Source organism: Pygocentrus nattereri, chromosome 8, assembly GCF_015220715.1.
Source record: "Pygocentrus nattereri isolate fPygNat1 chromosome 8, fPygNat1.pri, whole genome shotgun sequence".
Taxonomy (NCBI): domain Eukaryota; kingdom Metazoa; phylum Chordata; class Actinopteri; order Characiformes; family Serrasalmidae; genus Pygocentrus; species Pygocentrus nattereri.
This window is the reverse complement of record NC_051218.1, coordinates 26,390,017-26,410,189: the sequence shown is the minus strand read 5'-3', so window position 1 is coordinate 26,410,189 and position 20,173 is coordinate 26,390,017. Positions and strand designations below refer to the sequence as shown.

The following is a 20,173-nucleotide window of genomic DNA, read 5'->3' as shown; positions in this document are numbered from 1 at the left end:
ACAGCAGTGCTTTGTAAAGTAGTGATTTTGTTAACAATGGTCAATATTGAGTGAAAATTCATCTGGTCTGGTGGTTTGATACTATTATTTCTTTTTATTTTTCACAAATGCACAAATCATTCTGTAATATTTGGTATATACAAACTATTATGTTTTATGTCTATTCAGACATGTACAGATATTCACTCTTCACTTGAGCTCCTTTCACACTGTCCCTTTGTCTATTCTGTTCATTGTATTTTTATTTTATTTATCCCTTAGACAAATATTTTTGCTAGTCTTTGTCTTGTCTCGTGTGTTCAATATGCTATGTCACACGTGTTCACTCACCAAGGAAAATTCCTTGTATGTTGTATGTGTAACATCCTTTGAGAAATGAAGTCATTCTGTTTCTACTGGGAGACATTTTTGTCCATTCTTTCAACTGTGCAGCCCATTTAAAATCCTCCACAGTATTTCAAAGGGATTCAGACCTGGGTTTGAACTAGGTCATTCCATAACCTCCTTTCTACCTTTTCAGCCATTCCTTGGTGGATTTGCTTGTATGTTTGGGATCATTATCCTGTTGGAAAATTAATTTCTTCAGCTTAAACATTTTTACAGGTGGCCTCATATTCTGCTCAATTACTCTCTGGTATGAAAGAAAATTCACAATTGATTTTATGATTGCAAAGTAGTCCATGCTTTACAGTTGGTATGAGGCTCTGCTGATCAAATGCTGCCTTTGGGTTTTACCAAACATGGCTTCTGGTACTGTGGCCAAACAACTCTACACTTTTAAAAGAAATCATTCTTCAAGAGGTCTTTAGTAAAATAAAAATAGCCATGAACACTCAAAGAACCCTCTGCATGACTAAAGGGTTCTTTGCATTATGAAAGCGTTCTTCAGATTGATGGAGAATGTGTTGTAGATGGTTCTATATAGAACCTTTTTGAACATGATTCTGTATAGTGGCCAAATGTTTTCTTCTATTGTTACAGAGTTAAGCTTGTAATGATAGAAGAACCCTTTTGGGTGCTATGTAGAACCATTTTCTAAAAGGTTCTATATAGAACCATCTACAGCACATTTTCCAACAATCTGAAGAACCATTATACACTACTCAAAAAAAATAAAGGGAACACTTAAACAACACAATATAACTCCAAGTAAATCAAACTTCTGTGAAATCAAACTGTCCACTTAGGAAGCAACACTGACTGACAATCAATTTCACATGCTGTTGTGCAAATGGAATAGAAAACAGGTGGAAATCATTGGTGATTAGCAAGACACACTCAATAAAGGAGTGGTTCTGCAGGTGGGGACCACAGACCACTTCTCAGTACCTGTGCTTTCTGGCTGATGTTTTGGTCACTTTTGAATGTTGTTGGTGTTTTCACACTCGTGGTAGCATGAGACGGACTCTACAACCCACACAAGTGGCACAGGTAGTGCAGCTCATCTAGAATGGCACATCAATGCAAGCTGTGGCAAGAAGGTTTGCTGTGTCTGTCAGCGTAGTGTCCAGAGCCTGGAGGCGCTACCGGGAGACAGGCCAGTACACCAGGAGACGTGGAGGAGGCCGTAGGAGGGCAACAACCCAGCAGCAGGACCGCTACCTTCGCCTTTGTGCAAGGAGGAACAGGAGGAGCACTGCCAGAGCCCTGCAAAATGACCTCCAGCAGGCCACAAATGTGCATGTGTCTACACAAATGGTTAGAAACCGACTCCATGAGGATGGTATGAGGACCTGACGTCCACAGATGGGGGCTGTGCTCACAGCCCAACACTGTGCAGGACGCTTGGCATTTGTCAGAGAACACCAGGATTGGCAAATTTGCCACTGGCGCCCTGTGCTCTTCACAGATGAAAGCAGTTTCTCAGTGAGCACATGTAACAGACGTGACGGAGTCTGGAGACGCCATGGAGAGCGAGGTAGCCTGACTGCCATTAGGTACCGAGATGAGATCCTCAGACCCCTTGTGAGACCATATGCTGCTGCGGTTGGCCCTGGGTTCCTCCTAATGCAGGACAATGCTAGACCTCATGTGGCTGGAGTGTGTCAGCAGTTCCTGCAAGATGAAGGCATGAAGCTATGGACTGGCCTGCCCATTCCCCAGACCTGAATCCGATTGAGCACATCTGGGACATCATGTCTCGTTCCACCCACAGTCTGTTGCACCACAGACTGTCCAGGAGTTGGCGGATGCTTTTGTCCAGGTCTGGGAGGAGATCCCTCAGGAGACCATCCGCCACCTCATCAGAAGCATGCCCAGGCGTTGTAGGGAGCTCATACAGGCACGTGGATGCCACACACAATACTGAGCCTCATTTTGACTTGTTTTAAGGACATCACATCAAAGTTGGATCAGCCTGTAGTGTGTTTTTCCACTTTAATTTTGTGTGTGACTCCAAATCCAGGCCTCCATTGGTTAATAAATTTGATTTCCATTGATTTTTGTGTGATTTTGTTGTCAGCACATTCAACTTTGTACAGAACAAAGTATTCAACGAGAATATTTCATTCATTCAGATCTAGGATGTGTTATTTGAGTGTTCCCTTTATTTTTTTCAGCAGTGTATGTTGCAAAGACCCCTTTAATCATGCAGCTCTTGGAGTGTTCATTTTCTTTATGAAAGAATCCTTAAAGCACCTTTTTTTTTAAGAGTGTATCTTTGACTCATCTGTCCATAGCACATTGTTGCAGAAGTCTTGTTCCTTGTCTAGATATTCATTAGCAAACTTTACTCTTGCCCCTATGTTCTTTTTAGACAGCAGGCATTGTACACGGCGCACCTCCTATGTGGGTCAAATTTGTACAGCTTTTTTGTAATAGATGTATGCACATTTACATCAACAGTGGCGGGAGTTACCTGCAGATGTTGAAATTCTGGGGTTCCTAGAGACTTCTTTTAACATCTCAACAGCCTGGCAAAATAGAAAGAAAATATTTTTGATATTTTATATGGAAAAAAATAGATCTATTTCAAATATATCAGAAAACTCATAACATTACATATACATTTATTGTTTTTGTGTTTTTATATTGACATAGAGTTACACATAACAACTGTTATAGTTGTATTCATGTTATTCATCTAGAATTTCGTTTACATTGCTGTATGCTGGCTATTGGCCTCTGATGTTAGCCCCTCCGCATGTCAGACCAAATTTGCAACCCAGTGAGTCAGTATTTAATTCATCCTTTTCTTTGCTTCAAGCTCTTTGCATCAGTATTAAGCAGAGAATGGCCAAATTTCGATCAGACAGGCTAGTAGGACCTGAGTGACAGCAAATAAGGGTGTCGATTCCAAGAGTTTATTCCATCAAAAAAAAATCTCGATTCCAAAAATGTCTAAATAAACCCACTTCATACATGAACTTTACACACTAGTTCAGCTGTAATTAAATGGGAAGGGGTTACGTGTGAGCTGAAATGCTGGGAAGACTGGCGCAGTAATTTATCTGCACGAAATCTAATTTAGTGCAATTCCTGCACAATTACGAAAATCTCACTTGTAGAACTGTTGGTGCTTAAAGCTAACCCTGAAAAGTTAACGTTGAAAGGCAGGGTTGAGGTTAAAGAGATAGCTGGATAGGTGGTCTGCCAACTGCAGATGGAGAACTCTCCTCTTAAAGGCGCAAACACACCCTCTTTTCATGAGGCTGCAGGCTTTGTATTCTACTTTTCAGTTACACTTTGAATGATGCACTAGTTTACCTTAAGGGTCCGCCGGCCAGAAATTAATTACAGCAAGGTGGAACCGAAAAAAGGGAGTCGACCCCGAGCAGATCGGTTGTAGCTGAGAGTTTCCACGGCGCTTTTGCTCTGTGTCTGAGCGTTGCACGTTGTTTTTTAATTTAACTTAAAACTGGAACTTATCAGAGCGAACAAACACCAAAAAACCTATTAGTTATAACAGTAAGAAAGCAACATGTGGACTGCCTACGGACACTAAAAACCAACCTGTGGATTGTCTGCGTGTCTAACTTAATTGAAAAACGCCCTCAAGCTAGCTAGCAAGGTAGGTTAGCTCTCAGTGAGCTAGCTGGAAAGAAGCAAACTAGAAGACACGAAGCAAAGAAGACATGATGGGATGGAAATCTACTGGAGACATAAAACGATGTCTTGTTTACAAACTAATCTATCTCGAAAATGCAAGAAACGCGATGAATGAAGAGTTGTGTTGTTTCACGGAAAAGGTAAGAGGAATAAATCCTGGAAAGCCTCGGATAGTGTTCTTTCAGCTTGGTGGCGGCCGTTGTGGTTAGCTAAGCTAAGCTAACTGACGTTAGTTAGCTAGTTCACTGAGGGACCGGGGCATTTTGGCTTAAGCATATTAGGAAATATAATTTATAAGCAGGTAAATAATGAGTACAAAACTTACCGAATGTTTTAAGGCTAGTTAGTTACCTTAGCTACATTTGAGTTAACGTTAACCTAATGTGTAGCTAGCTGGCTAACAAACGGTTTAGTATTAAAGGTAGGTTAGCGGTTAGCTTAATTATTTGACGCAAATAAGGAACAGTTAGAGATTACGTTAATGTAACACATGGAAGTGTCTCCAGATTATCATGTACTGTTTACAGACAGCTGAGGAGATTGAAGAATTTCTGAACTCTCCCGCTTCGACTCGCACGCACGTTGGTGCGAATCTGTTGAAGACTTTAGATGCCAAATGTCATGTGATAAAGGAACTGATGACTGTCTTTGAAGGCCTTAAGTCAGGTATGGAGTATATCAAATGTAATTTTTAAAAATCAAATTAAAGAAATGAATAAACTCTTATTCTGTCAAATGTATTTTTTTAACGTAGAGATTATCTAGAGTGAGGTTTTTAGAGATTTAAGGTTTACATAATTAAAGGTTTCCATTCGTATGTTTAGCTTTAGAGCCTCACAGCATGAGGAAGCTTCACCTGCCGCACAGAATCAGCCTGTCGCCTCAGCGTGTGCTCCACTTCAATCACAAGAGAAGTCGTCAGAATGGAGTGTTTATTCCAAATGTTTTGAAGTTTGGGCCCTTGCTGCAAAATGTCATTCAGGAAAGCTCAATTACAAAAGCTGTTCAGATTATTGGAGCAACACTCTCTCTTCAACACATGGTTTTGTCACTTGAATCTGAGAAAGATCAGTCATCTGGCAAAATCTCAACAAATTATGGCTCAGAAATTGAATTATTAACCCAAGATGATTCCAAAAAGAGTGAAATGGAGTCTGCCAAGCACAACATGCAGGAGAACATCGCTGCAACAGAAGCTCAAACTCTGAGGAACGTTGCAGACATCTCTCCAAGGTTGACTCAGAATGTAACCAGTCACATCTTTGAGCAGCAATTAGGAAATGAACCTGAAGTTCAGCACCAAAAACAAACCTCTTCTCAGCTCATGCGTTTTCTGAGAATGAATGGAAAGACAAAGAACTTGCCTGATGTCAGTTTATTTGGTTCTGTAGAGAGGGCCTTTGTGTTAGTGCAGCAACAGAAGAGCAATACTGAAGCAATGGATCTGAAGAAAATAACATTATACACAACACAAAAGAGGCAGTCATTCTCTGAGATGAAGGTTTCTGGACCTATCTTCAAAGTAAAAAACAGCTGTGCAGGTTTTGTGACCTACAGTTGTATTATTGCTACACCCTCAGAATTGTGGGATATTGGGGATATTTCCACAGAGGTGAAAAATTCTTCACAAAGTTCAGTATCTGATGAAAAAATGGCTTCTCCTTACTGTAACAACTCAAAGGAATTGGACCTCTTCAGTCTAACAGTGTGTACTTCAAGCAGTGAATCAGTTGCCTCAGACAATTTGGAGCTCCAGTGTGACTCGGAGGAACTGACAGACGGAGCAACAGAAGATGAGTACTTACTAAGTATACCGGAATTTCAGATTAGGAAATATGAAGAGATGCCTGTTCTTGTCTCCCATGTGGTCAGCCCAAGCAGATTCTACATACAGCATAAGGATTCCAGACTGCAGAAATTATCTGAAATCATGGCGTAAGTAGTTGTTTCATTCTTATTGTTGCTGTTCTTTCTTCATTATATTTACCAACACTCTTTTGTGCTGATAAAACAGAGGGACAAGCTATAAGTCGTGTGCTGAGAGGAACTGCGTCCCGGATATTGGCACTTATGTAATTGGATGGTTTCCCGAGCAGGAGTTATGGTGCCGTGCCCAGGTGACAAAGATATGTGGAATGAAAAGAGGTGAGGTCCAAAGCAAAGAAATGGTTATTGTATGTTCTTTTGAAAATGTGCCAGTGTTGCTCATTTTTACATTATCGCTTAGGTAGCAGTCAGTTGTGCACACATCTTGATGGCGTCAAAAATCTTGAAGTGGAGGTCAGGAGAATTGACTATGGAGATTCAGCTTGCCTTTCTCTTTCGAATGTCAAGGAACTCTGTGGAGAAGTTGCAAAAGTGCCAGTACAAGCTCTGCAAGTCTCACTAGTAAATGTAGGTGTCATTAAACTTTATAAAGTCACAACCAAGATTTGTTTTCTTATTCTTTGTTAAATGCATACATTTTTATTCTAGTTTAATGCATACATGGTTTGATTTATTAGGTGAACCCAGTAAATGGGCAGAGCTGGTCTGCTCAGGCAGTAAATTGGTTCAAAGACAAAGTAAGCAGCAGGACACTGTATGCTAGGCTCTATCCTGAGGGAAACAGAGTTAGGGTGGAGCTCTTCATGGAGAAAGGGAAAATTGGAGCTATGAGGTAAGACAAGACACTATATCAGGTCTTGCAGATGTACAACTACTGAGGGTATTGTATTGAGTTAATTTTGTGCCAAAAGGTCTATAAATACATAGTAAAATCCACAAGAAACATGAAAGGTTAAAGGTTAATCTAATAATGTATTACACTATTCATTTAAATTAGAGTTTGGAAAGATTACTTGAAATCTGACAAGACAGTGCATTATTTCACTTGATATGATGCTTTCTGTCATGACTTTTAGGGTGGCTGTGGCTAAGGGTTGAATAAACTTTCATTCCAAAACAATGGACCTGTAGACATTAAAATTTTTACTTTTACACAGATGAGTCTTAAAAAAATGTGTCAACTCGGTAGCAATGAAAGACTGCATATATGAAAAAAGAAAGTCCAGGAAAAGTTTAGTTTTGTTATTTTTATTTGTAACATACATTTTGACCTTGTTTTTGTATTTATTTTATTTATAACTTTTGGTAGAAAATTCCATACATGTTTTGCTGTGCCCACTTTGTCTCTCTATCTGTCAGTAGAAAGGGACCACCATAGGACCAGTGCTGACCAGATATGACTGGTTTTTGCATAGCAATTACACTTGTATGCTAATGTGTTTTGTGCTAGTATGAGTGCATCAGGTGCACCAGCACTGCTGGGGTTTTGAAACACTACACTCGCCAGCCACTTTCGCACACCTACCTTGCTGACCCACCTTGTAGGTTTACAGACTGCAGCTCTTCAATGAACAGTTCATCTTATAGATTTTCATCAGTGCTCAGGCCTTTACTGCTGAACTACTGTTGACTGCATATTTCTTTTTTGATGGAACTATTCTCAACTCAGCAGTGACATACGGGTAAAAAAAAAACTGCTGTGCCTGATTACACTCTTGCCAGCACACCAGCCATTCACATACTACAACAGTGCTGTTGTCTCTGCTGAGACTGAGAGTGGCCCAGCAGCGAAATAGTTTATGCTCAGTTGTGGTCCTATGCTGGAGCCTTTCCTTTGGCAGACAGGGTAGATAATGGCTGATAGATTGTGCAGCAACAAGGGTTATAGTCAATAATTGTAAATGTACAAAGTGTAGCTATATGCTTGCTTTACCTGATGAAATGGAATGGCTTGCAGATTAAACATAATAATAGCATATTTAATACTGGATCTTGTGGTAATTTCAACAGGAGAGGTGCTTCTTTATCCCTGAGATTGGCTCAAAATGGGCATGCCAGGCATGAAAAAATGAGCATGAGATTGAAGAAAAGTGAGTATACCTTATTGTTTGTCACTAGAGAGCATTACATTTTCACTGTGCTTTTGGTGAAACTGAATGTGCTAGTTGTCTTTCAGGTCATGCCCAAGAGCAATCAAGAAAACAGTCACTGGAATGGGAGAAGTATCTCATCTCCTTTTACTCTCAAAACAGAAAATGACAGCTTATTGTACAGTGGTTACCAGCACTGGTCAAAGATATTCCTACCTTTCTGTGGAGGATAGGTACAGGACTAGTCTGAATAGTAAGGACAGACTTGCCTATTAAATGTGAGTTTCAACAAAGCTTAGATTTAAGAAAAGTAGATCTCCCTGAGGAGGGTTTGTGACCACTGTTGTAATGTGGTTGTTATACGTATACAGGTCGTATAGTGGACACGACTGAACATCAGTGTTCTTAATAAGAGGTTAACTTATCTATTATTTTGTTAGTTAACAGTACATCTTGACAATTTGCCGTACGCAGAGCTTTAGTCTGGAGTTTCTTGTCAGCTGATACCTTGAAATCTATTGTTCTTTGTTTTACTTAGCAGTCATTAGAAGGTTAATCTGATTCACAACTTTATATTGTTTTAGCTTATTTTTGGAGAAAAAAAAACCTTTCCTATCATTCAAGTCAGAACAAAATCTTACAAATCTCCAAAAAAGACAAACTACTGTAAAAGAAAAAACATTCTTAACTGTCAATGCAGGTTAATGCAATGATTTTATTGTAAGTCATTTTGGACCATTTATTTTGGTCTTTCATGAAATTGTACCATTACATGAATGACAGTGTATTCTAGTGTAATAAATAACATGGAGATACAAGGTTTTGCTTATAGAAATGGTAGGAATATTGCTTATATGCATTTCTTTGGTGAAAATGGGACTGTTGGTCTAGGCTGTTTTTGTCTATACAAAAATGAATGGTGTTTTTGAAAATCACCCTTTTCTCCCTCCAGAGCACATATGTATTGTCATATGTTAATTTCTGAGTTACAGTGTAGTTAAATAGAAATATCAATATTGCTCTATACTACTACAAGTAAACTAACACTCTTGCAAGTCTACTTGATGCACCGCAAAGTTAGATTGTAAGAAAATATATTACTATGGTAATTACAGAAAACTTGGCCACTGTTATATAATAACAATAGCTTAGCCTACTACTGCCAAAGCCACTTGACTCACATTTGACAGAGATTGTTTGATTGCTTGCTTAGGGATATTTTGTCAAGGTTGCCAATGTTATGACTTCAATTAGATGTGCAAGAGCATTAGTTTGCATGTAGCATTTATGCAGCAGTATTTATATTTAGAATACTTGACAACTTCATGATACAAATAGCAATGTGATATTTTGGGAAAAATGTATTGAGGACATAAAAGCTTTGTCCATGAAACATTTGTAAATGGAGAAAGGTTTATCTGGGATGAGCAACTTAGAATAGTCATGTTTTGACACATTTGAACATTTTTATTGCCTGTGGATGTGCACTTAACATTTTCTTCTGACGTTTTCTTCTGTTAATAAACTGATTCAATTTAAGCCTGAAATGAAAATGCTTCCTCTATTGGAGTTATCAATGACACATTTGTCTGTGTTCTGGGCACATATAAATCTTTAAGCTCGTTTTCTGTCTTGTTTTTTTTAATAGAAGACTGATATTGCAGTTTTTAGACAGGCATTTTGTCCAAACTATGCATTTCTGTACTGACAGGGAACACTTATAAAGCAGTCTCTTATCCAACAAAATAAAATAGCCAAATGCTACCTAGGTGAGTGTTTTTGTAGTATGCGCAGCACAAATTGATCCTTAAAGGAGAATAACATGCTCTTTTCTGCATGGACCTATATTGGGTACTGTGCACGTCAGCATCTTGAAATGTAGTTTTTTTTTTAGACGTTATTTATTCATTGGTATACCAAAACATGCATTTGGAATGTAAGATTAGCTATTTTACAATACAGTATATTGAGCTTTCTTGATGTAGAGATATTAGGGTAAACCCCAAATGTTTATTATCATAAATTACCATTGAATTGATTTTAGTTGTATCCCTAGGCAACCCTGCAGTTAAAGTGTTGCAACTCGGCTCAGCGTGCCAATTTTAATGAACTTGGATGGAAACTTCACAAGTAAAAGAAGTACAATTGAACCCCATAAATGAAAAGAGAATTTAATTATAACTATTATCTAGGTCGTCTAGTGCATATACTTATTGTATGGCTAGTGTTTCAATGTTTTACACCACCATATGAGAAAAATGCAAACACAACTCTGGTTCAAAAAGATCCTACTACCAGGCAAGTGTGATTCCAAGACCAGTGTGCCAGATTGTATCTGCGACCTAAAAAAGCAGATATATTGAGATATTCCAGACACATAAATTTGGGTAACAGTCTTAAAGGTAATTGTTTTATGGAGGGTTAAATTGACCCAAAGAAGAATGATGTTAGTAAATTTGAAGATGAAGTTAATATACAAAATAAAATGTGTGAAGACAGTTCCAGAAAGACCAGTTTACTTTGTGGTCTATGAGGGTACTCATATGGAGTTCTTCCCTTGTTTTGATACAGAAACAGCCACTGTTTTTGAGTAAATGTTGGAGCATTGCTGTGAAGATTTGTCTGTACTGAGACACAAAAGCTTTAATGAGGTCAGGAACTGATGTTGGATGATTGGTTATCATTGGTGATGATGGGTTGGCTACAACAGTATAAAGCCAACGCTTAGCACTGGGCATGGTGACCTTAGGCTTATGTATGGCTTCTTCAGAGCATTCCCAGAAACGGAATTGAAATGTATTGGAAATTCTATCTACACTATATTGCCAAAAGTATTCACCCACCCATCCAAATCGTTGAATTCAGTGTTCCAGTCACTTCTATGGCCACAGGTGTATAAAACCAAGCACCTAGGCATGCAGACTGCTTCTACAAACATTTGTGAAAGAACGGGTCACGTGTTCTCTGGAGTGATGAATTACGCTTCTCCGACTGGCGAGTCTGGGTTTGGCGTTTGCCAGGAGAATGGTACTTGTCTGACTGTGTTGTGCCAAGTGTAAAGTTTGGTAGAGGGGGGATTATGATGTAGGGTTGTTTTTCAGGAGTTGGTCTTGGCCACTTAGTTCTAGTGAAAGGAACTCAATGTTTCAGCAGACCAAGAGATTTTGGACAATTTCATGCTCCCAACTTTGTGGGAGCAGTTTGGGGACGGCCCCCTCCTGTTCTAACATGACTGAGTGCCAGTGCACAAAGCAAGGTGCATAAAGACATGGATGAGCGAGTTTGATGTGAAAACTTGACTGGCCTGCACAGAGTCCTGACCTCAACTTGATGGAACACCATTGGGATGAATTAGAGTGGAGACTGCGAGCCAGGCCTTCTCATCCAACATCAGTGTCTGATCTCACAAATGCACTTCTGGAAGAATGGTCAAAAATTCCCATAAACACACTCCTAACACTTGTGGAAAGCCTTCCCAGAAAAGTTGAAGCTGTTATAGCTGCAAAGAGTGGGCCGACATCATATTAAACTCTATGAATTAAGAATGGGATGTCACTCAAGTTCATATTCATGTGAAGGCAGACGAGTGAATACTTTTGGAAGTATAATGTATGTTTAGCTGCCCTGCGATGGACTGGCAAAGTGTCCAGTGTGTATCCTGCCTTCCGCCCGATGACATCTGGGATAGGCTCCAGCACCCTCCTGCGACCCTGAGAGAGAAGCGGCTTAGAAAATGTGTGTGTGTGTGTGTGTGGGTGTGTGTGTGTGTGCATGTTTAAGCATTTATTGTGCTCTGCAGAATTATTTGTAACACAGAGATAGCTTCAAGTGTATTGTTTACTAAATAATGCTCAGCACTAAAAAGTAAAATTTTATGTCAAAATCGTGCAGTGGTTAAAAGAATAAATAAAAACAAAATGCATATGAAATTCAACATTTGCAGGAAAATCCAGAAGAACAATCTATTTGACACGGGTATTCATGAGAAAACATTTTTTAACCCTCTTATTATCTTTGGGGTTAATCACTGTTTAACATCTCTAAATAAACAATTCATATATTTTTTTATGCATGGAAACAAAGTTCCTGACATAAAATGGGGTAACAGTTTAAATATATATTGCTTTTAATATATGATCAAAAGATGCATAACATATATAATCAAGTCATAATATATATATATATATATATATATATATATATATATATATATATATATATATATATATATATATATATGTATGTATATACACACACACACACATAAGTTAGATTATATAAATAAATAACAAAAACAAATTATTACACAACACAGAAATATTGAAATGTAATAAATAACAGTATTATGTTACAGTATGGCTCTCTGTAGCCCAACAGGGAAAGTAATTTATAAATAGCTGCTTTGTTTCATCATGTCAACCACAGTTGCTACTCTCAAGCTTCATCTTTGTACTGCCTTTCCCTGATGGAGGCGTTTGAACCGGTCACTTGAATAAACTGGGATAATTCCCTGCCAAGGAGGTGGGTAAGCTGACGATAAAGGGTGAAATCCTTATGGCATGGCCCATGTCACAAGATAAGGGGGCAGATCAACAGACGCACTTGTTTCACAATTACACAACTAAATTGTCAACACCCCTAATGAGTGCTGTCACTCTGTCGTCACAGTATTCAACATCAGAACCCTGAAATGACATAGCATCATGATACTACTCTCTTTTGCTTTGGAAAATTTTGTTATGAGAAAGAATATGTCCAACAATGTCCAACACCTGATTAATTACCGTGTTTATTATAGCAGCACCAACTATAAGAGTAATTGCCAACTCTAAGAGTAATGGCCAAAGTGCCATTTTGACACAAGTTGTGAAGTAAAGATGTAAGACTCTGATATTCTGTTAAACAGGTGATACGTTTTGTAGGAAAAAAATCTGATTCCATTGTGTACAAAATACAGTAATTTTTCCATATTTTAGTACCATGTGTTCTAGCATCGTAAAAATATTAAGAGAAGTTTATCATGAAAGAAAACCAATGCACAATATTTCCAAGATGCAAGTGAACTATGAGATTATTTGCTAAAATGTCAGTGTTGTCTTTTAAGACAGTCATTCATGTCAGAGACACCCTTCACTTCCTTAGCCTACCAGGCACAATAAATAATGATGCTGAGGCCTTTGTGTCCACACAGATTCTTTCTTTCGCCTCGGGTAGGCGGAAATCTAGGCGTTTGATCTGAATTCCAGTCTTGTTAGCCTCAACAAAGGCCACCATTGTATTTAAATGGTTTCTATGAGAGCATATGACTTCTACGGTGCAGGGTAGTGGCTAGTATTGTGGAAAGTATTTGCATTTCCCAATGATATGGTGTTCTTCAGAGAGACATCTTGGAAAATTTATCTACCCTTTTCTGGACACAATTGTGTACCACAACAACTGAAGGTAAATGTTTAATTCTTTTTAAATTTCCACTCCTGATAGGAACCGTTTCATTTTATAGCTGCCATTAAAAGCCAGTAATTTCTTATCCATATATTAATCTGTAGACCTTTTTTTACTCTAGAATTTCATGCATTAGACATATACATTTCAATGTACATGAGCTGGAACTTGATACACAGAGGTGAAATGAGCTGTAAAACCTATGCTTGAGAGAAAGACATCAGATGTTGGTGGATGTAGCTATGTTAACAGGTGCTTTGACCTCAGCAAATCTGGTTTTTATAGATCTACGGAGGCTGTCACATGGCCTTGCCACAAACCTTGCTATTGGCCTTTCCTTTTGCATCAGGTGACAGCATGTGGCAGTAGGCCATCGCCCATGCTCTTAAACAGCTCCAAGCCATTCAGAACACTTTTGTCATACTTTGCTGCCCAAAGTGTCCAAATGTCCAGACTGCACCTGATGGTCGATATTTTTGGACCCGGCACAGCTTATGCTGCTTACACCACGGGCTGAGCTGGTAAATTGTGCTCATTATTCATTATCAATGTTTATTATTGATTAGTTTTATGCCTTTTTGGAACTTACTGTAAGTAAGAGTGGCTGGAATGCTTGTCGGAAAATTGTTAAGAACTTTTAGGTTGCTTTGCTTTTTAATTAAATATAATAAAAAATTTGAACATTAAATTGTAATGATTTAGGATTTGTCGAATCTGAAAGTTTACACTGTTACATTGTTCATCCTCCCTTCTGCAGACCTGGAATCGAAAATGAATTGGGCGTCTTTTTATGCCGTAATTAGCGGTGTAAATAGGCATTCAACGGGCATTGGCCGCATCTGGCTGTCTGTCATCTTCATCTTTCGCATCCTGGTTCTGGTTGTGGCTGCCGAAAGCGTATGGGGTGATGAGAAGTCTGGCTTTACCTGCAACACCCAGCAGCCAGGTTGCAACAGTGTGTGCTATGATCAGTTCTTCCCAATCTCTCACATTCGTCTCTGGGCCTTGCAACTGATTCTTGTATCAACACCAGCTCTGCTAGTTGCAATGCATGTTGCTCATCGCCGCCACATTGACAAAAAAATTCTCAAAATATCGGGACGAGGCACCGCCAAGGATTTGGAACAAATCAAGAATCAGAAGTTCAAGATTACTGGTGCGCTTTGGTGGACCTACATGATAAGCATCATTTTTCGAATCATTTTTGAGGTGGCTTTCTTGTACATTTTTTACCTAATCTACCCTGGGTTTAAGATGGTGCGGCTGGTTAAGTGTGATTCTTATCCCTGCCCTAACACAGTGGACTGCTTTGTCTCTCGTCCAACAGAAAAGACCATCTTTACTGTTTTCATGCTGGCAGTATCTGGGGTTTGTGTCTTGCTAAACATTGCAGAGGTGGTGTATTTGATAGGCAAAGAATGTGTCCGATACTTCCAGAGACCCGAAGGGGAGCCGAAAGGACCTTGGCTCGCTCAAAAACTGTCTTCCTACAAGCAAAATGAGATCAATCAGCTCATATCAGAGCATCCGTTCAAGCCCAGATTGAATGTGGGCAGAAAGAGTCCTATTGACAAAGGGGAGAGGTGTTCTGCCTTCTAGCCATCAACATCATCTGGATGATTTGTTTCACTAAACATCAGTAACAAACTTGAAGTGGGGTTTCGATAATTGTGCCCTGCGTTCTTGTTTTTATATATTTATTTCGGATATTGTCTTAGACCTAGGCCCAGGGAAGTATCCAGGCAACAGGTGAAAAAAGGTTTATTATTTTGTCATGGGGTAGAATGTTTTGAATTGCTAATCATTAAGAGGAAGACTTTAAACATGTAAAAATTGTTCCAAATGCAAGATAAAAGGGTCGGCTGTAAGATTTTTTTCTTGCAAGATATCTTAAAGACATTCATAAGGAAGATCTAACATTTTATGTTTACTGCTGGATGATATGCAAAATACTCAGAGGCAGAGCATTAAACCCATGAAAGTGTCTTGAAATCTGAAAATATTAGAAAAAATATTTCAGGTACTTGAGGTTTTAAATTTTATATTACCTATATAAAAAACATTTACCTTGTAGATTCACCTTGCGTACAATTAGAGACTATCGCCCATCCGACCCTCACTGCTGTGACATTACATAGAAATTCTGCTACTGTGGTCAGAAAATGAAGTGCAGTACTGGACAGCTGACAGGTTATGCTATGATGGGCTAAAGTCTGTAATTGTGCACCTATTGAGCAAATAGGTATCACAGTTTTTGCAAACATGGATTAAGGGTACATGTATGATGCATTTGAACCATTGAGAACCTGTTTAAAATCTTAAGTAATACATAAATAACGAATATGTTTATTTAATTTTTGTATTGTTTTAAAAACAGGAGACATTACTCTAAAGTTCAATGTTCAAAATAATTATTTTTCCCTGTACACACAAATATACAACATTTACTGATATATGCACTGGCATGTTTGTAAATAACATTTCATCACTGTGGATTTATTGAATTGATCATTGCTGCTTATTTATTGTAGTGCTAAAACTGAAAAATAGTCAAAATAAAAATAATTCAGATCAGCACTTTGTAAGTATATAAAAAACATCTTGTACAGTGTTACTCAATAAAATGCAGTCATTTGAATTGTGTCTTTTCAGTGTTTGCATAATACATACTTTTTAACATGCATGAAATTAAAATCTTGTTTCAACAGAATCAACAAACAGTTTTGATAAGATAAAATGTCAATATTTGTCTTTATCTTAGTAATGTGGCTATATATTTACTCCATATCTATTGTATGAGTATGTCTTCAAATTTTTTCCTAATGCCATGTACCATAGGGTGCACTTACAGCTGTTTCACATTTTGCAGATTAAGAAAAAAGCAAAATAAAAGGGCATGGAATAAATTTTTGATATAATCTACCACACAGCCACGGTGTTGTGAAGCACTGCCATAGTTACGATTTTCATCAGTGCCTACAGGGCCTGAATGTCTGTGCACTTCCAAGTCAACTCTCTTGTGATAGGAGAGACCCTAATGCTATATTTAGCCTTGCCCTTGGGTCACTTTGCAGTCGTCTCATTGGCTGCTCGCCCTGTCACTTCAAGAAATGAGCAAGTGGTGGGCCTGATAGTTTACATTAGAGAGTGTGCCCTGTACCAAAATTAACCCCAGGGAGACAGAGGAGGGAGGGGGGTCAAAAGAAGACTCTCTGGCAGTGCTTTCAACAGGTCTGGATTGCGTGACCCAACAACACTCTGTGCTTTGGATAAGAAAAACGTAATTGACTTATTGTGATCAGGGCCGTGACCACAGACAGTCTGGATTTCATTCCCATTCAAGGACATTGCTTTAACATGGGCCTGAGTCTGGGGCCTGTGTGAGTAACCCGCATGGGTCCATGCTTACGGCTTCAGTGCCACTGCTGGAGATGTATTCGCTGACAAGGTGGGCCACTTTCTGCAATCCATTCTCGCTTAAAATAAGCATGATCCTAGAAATATGTTAGCATTCGCAACATCAGCGTAGTAATAAACACCCAAAAGCTGCTTCACATATTTTATGTTTTATACTTCGTGCTTTTTATCATAGCACCAGTCACTTCAGTCTCTTTATAAGTGTAAGTGGTACAAACAGTTGGATTAAATGTCTCTTGAACTTTTTAAAAGAGACTGGTGGGATATTTGATGACAGACTGGTGACAGGTGAGGCAGGCTGTTTTTGACTCACCATAGTATTAGCATTAGCTAGTATATCAATGGCAAATATGTTCTGTATTTACATTACATATATCACAAATATTCTCAATTTATTTCTTTTACCTTCTTCTGACTTCACTTCTTAAGCACTACTTAAACCCTTTCCCAACCCATAACCAGACTGAAAGACAAGAAGACGTGCCAAAATATTTTAATATAATTAATATTTATTTAATCAATTAACATCATTTGTTGAGTACTGTTAAAAAAAGTTAAGCTTTCTCTCCAGGCACACTAGAAAATCTTAGAGATCACAGGTGGTTGGGCACATACAATTATGCCATGTAAGTCTGTTTTCAGTAAAAGATGTGGCTTGGGTCAGGTTCTGAGATATTACATTTTCCGTAATAGATAGATGTACATATACTGTAAAAATGATTGCTTTTTAGACATCAAAATTCACCTGGCTGCCTTAAAATTTTGATTTAACCAAACTTCTAATTGCAAGTTAACAGAGCAAGAATGTGTCTTGAGTTCTGGTGACTATTTGTTAAGATTTTAAGATATTTTTGAGTTGAAATATCCCTTTTTCCATCATATTATAAGAATCAAGTTTAGATAATGTGAGTGAAAAGAGAGAAACTATCATTCTACTGCAACATAGTATGTTCTTCATGGGTAGGGTGCTGTTGTGATAACTGGATCCCCTGGTAACAAGATAAGGGGAAGCTTTTAGACATGAATGCGTGTCAGTTTTTATAGAAGGAAAAAAGTGAGGGAGTCTACTGATGACATTAAATGGTGGATTCCTAAACAGTCAACTGATGGTTATTTTTGTTTTTCATTTAAAAAATAATAAAGACATTATGTCAGTGGCTGAACACTAGAGGGCTTTGAATCTTTGAAGTTTTGAATCTTAATAAAGGACTACTGAAAAATAAGCCTGGGCCTCAAGGGGTTAATTTCAAAGTTCAACTAAATGTTACTGCAGACCTTAATGGGCTCATGTTTTGCAGAATCAGTCCAAAGCACAAGCTGCAATGGGAGACTGGGGCTTGCTGGGAAAGCTACTTGAGAGTGCCCAAGAGCACTCCACAGTGATTGGCAAGGTGTGGCTGACTGTCCTCTTCATCTTCCGTATCCTGGTGCTGGGCACGGCTGCCGAGAAAGTGTGGGGAGATGAGCAGTCTGGCTTCACCTGTGACACCAAACAACCTGGTTGCCAGAATGTTTGCTATGACAAGACTTTCCCTATCTCCCACACCCGCTTCTGGGTACTTCAGATCATATTCGTGTCCACACCCACACTTATCTACCTGGGTCACATCCTGCACCTGGTTCGGATGGAAGAGAAACACAAGCAGAAAGAGAAGGAACTCTCACAGCAGGGGGACAACCAGCCCCTCATTGGTGAAGCCAAAGCCAAGAAGCCCTCAGTACGTGATGATCAAGGCCACATTCGCCTACAGGGGGATATTCTGCGCACTTATGTCTTTAACATCGTTTTCAAGACCTTGTTTGAGGTAGGCTTTATAGTCGCACAATATTTCCTGTACGGATTTGAACTCAAACCTCTCTACGTATGTGATCGGCCACCCTGCCCCAATCCTGTGAACTGCTACATCTCCAGACCCACAGAGAAGACTATTTTCATTATCTTCATGCTAGCTGTAGCATGCTTCTCGCTTCTTCTTAACCTAGTGGAAATATATCACTTGGGTTTCACCAAGTGCCGTCAAAGCATCGGTTACAGAAAGGATGAACTGCCATCTGAGACATCTTCCAAGGCGCCGAGTGATGCAGCTGATCCATTTGTGCCACCTTATAACTATTTCCACCAATCTTCTTATCAACCTGCCCCAGGATATGTTCCACGCATTGGTGATCCAGACTCCTTTCTTCCGTATAACACCAAAGCAGTCTGCAAGCAGAACAAGGACAACTTTGCTGTTGAGAGAAATGGTAAGCCAGAGGAATTTGACCTGAAAATAAAGAAAGGCTCAGGTTCACCTCCTGGGTCACCGGGGGCTCAACAGAGCAGGTCCAGCCGAGCTGGCAAGTTCAGCAACAAAACCAGGATAGATGATCTGAAGATCTGATATTGATTTTGAAAATGCTGAAATATTCAAAAGAATCTTTTTGCTTTAAACCATGGCTTTTGAAGCTTTCATAATAGAACATTAGAAAGTCCTGATGTAATTGTTAAATTTCATTCATTAGCACAAACATTTTTTTACAGCTTCCACTTATGCCAAAATGAACTACAAGATGCTGTTAACACTAAATCCCATTTTGCGAGTTCAGACCATGCCTTCAACTTGTTGTGGTAGTGTTAGGGATGATTTAAGGAATTGAGAGAACTCAAAACTTGGCCTGGAGTTCTGGGCGGCTTCTGCCTGGAGCTAGAAGGCCGGACCCTGCTACTTATGTGGTACGACCGATATAGGACTGAGGAACAGACAAGAGATAGGGTGGTGGTGGGGACTGTGAAAGCTTTGTCATGAGAAACAGAAAGTAGAGATGACAATTCGTAGGGCATTTACACTGGAAGGTGGAAGGCTTTCAGGCATGGCCCTCCTCCCAAACTTTAGTTATTTCATAACTGCTTTTAAAAGTCCAGTAGAGGACCATATGCAATGGAAATTTTCATTTTTGTTATAGTACATGACTTAAAAAAGCCTTTTACCATCATTAAAATGTCTGACAAACTTTTTATTGATGTTATACTGTGTCTATTTACACTAATCTCAATTATTTCTATTATCTGCATCAACTTCTATACAGTTATTAAGATTTCTAGTGTCATTATATGAATTGAAATAAGCATTTACACTTCTGGTTTATTATCAGTATGCCCCAAAGGACCTTGGCACATGTAAAGTTACAGTACATATCAGGTGGCACATGGAATAAGGGACAAAATAAATAACACCCATCCAGAAAACTGAGGTCAAATAAAGATATACTCTTTATTTCCTTTCCAAAATTCTAATTTAACTTTGAACTCTTCCCTGTAATCGAATACATTTTCAATGGAAATATATTTATTATTTTATTTATTTATTATT

The 20,173-nt window shown here is 38.8% G+C and overlaps 3 protein-coding genes across 6 annotated transcripts; all 3 read left to right on the top strand.

The window, feature by feature from the left end:
- The first annotated feature begins 3,604 nt into the window (after positions 1 to 3,604).
- Positions 3,605 to 9,464, top strand: LOC108436705 (tudor domain-containing protein 5-like). Of its 2 annotated transcripts, none has more exons than XM_017713356.2 (8): positions 3,605 to 4,187; positions 4,575 to 4,713; positions 4,872 to 5,982; positions 6,062 to 6,192; positions 6,275 to 6,441; positions 6,552 to 6,706; positions 7,885 to 7,964; positions 8,051 to 9,464. In XM_017713356.2, exons 1-8 carry the CDS (start codon positions 4,074 to 4,076, stop codon positions 8,131 to 8,133), a joined length of 1,980 nt encoding a protein of 659 aa, XP_017568845.1. In that variant the 5' UTR covers positions 3,605 to 4,073; the 3' UTR covers positions 8,134 to 9,464. The 2 variants fall into 2 exon arrangements, with proteins under 2 accessions (XP_017568845.1, XP_017568844.1); XM_017713355.2 differs by having other exon boundaries at positions 8,040 to 9,464.
- A 3,788-nt stretch (positions 9,465 to 13,252) lies between these two features.
- LOC108436706 (gap junction beta-1 protein-like) lies at positions 13,253 to 16,044 on the top strand. 3 transcript variants are annotated; one of them, XM_037540646.1, is made up of 3 exons: positions 13,314 to 13,406; positions 13,756 to 13,927; positions 14,164 to 16,044. In XM_037540646.1, the coding sequence occupies exon 3, from the start codon at positions 14,178 to 14,180 to the stop codon at positions 15,003 to 15,005; it is 828 nt and encodes a 275-aa protein (XP_037396543.1). In that variant the 5' UTR covers positions 13,314 to 13,406; positions 13,756 to 13,927; positions 14,164 to 14,177; the 3' UTR covers positions 15,006 to 16,044. The 3 variants fall into 3 exon arrangements, with proteins under 3 accessions (XP_017568847.1, XP_037396543.1, XP_037396542.1); XM_037540645.1 differs by having other exon boundaries at positions 13,321 to 13,406; positions 13,692 to 13,927; XM_017713358.2 differs by lacking the exon at positions 13,756 to 13,927 and having other exon boundaries at positions 13,253 to 13,406.
- A 155-nt stretch (positions 16,045 to 16,199) lies between these two features.
- On the top strand, positions 16,200 to 20,049 carry LOC108436719 (gap junction alpha-3 protein-like). Its single transcript, XM_017713377.2, has 2 exons — positions 16,200 to 16,854; positions 18,122 to 20,049. Exon 2 carries the CDS (start codon positions 18,146 to 18,148, stop codon positions 19,202 to 19,204), a length of 1,059 nt encoding a protein of 352 aa, XP_017568866.1. The 5' UTR covers positions 16,200 to 16,854; positions 18,122 to 18,145; the 3' UTR covers positions 19,205 to 20,049.
- Positions 20,050 to 20,173: the final 124 nt, after the last annotated feature.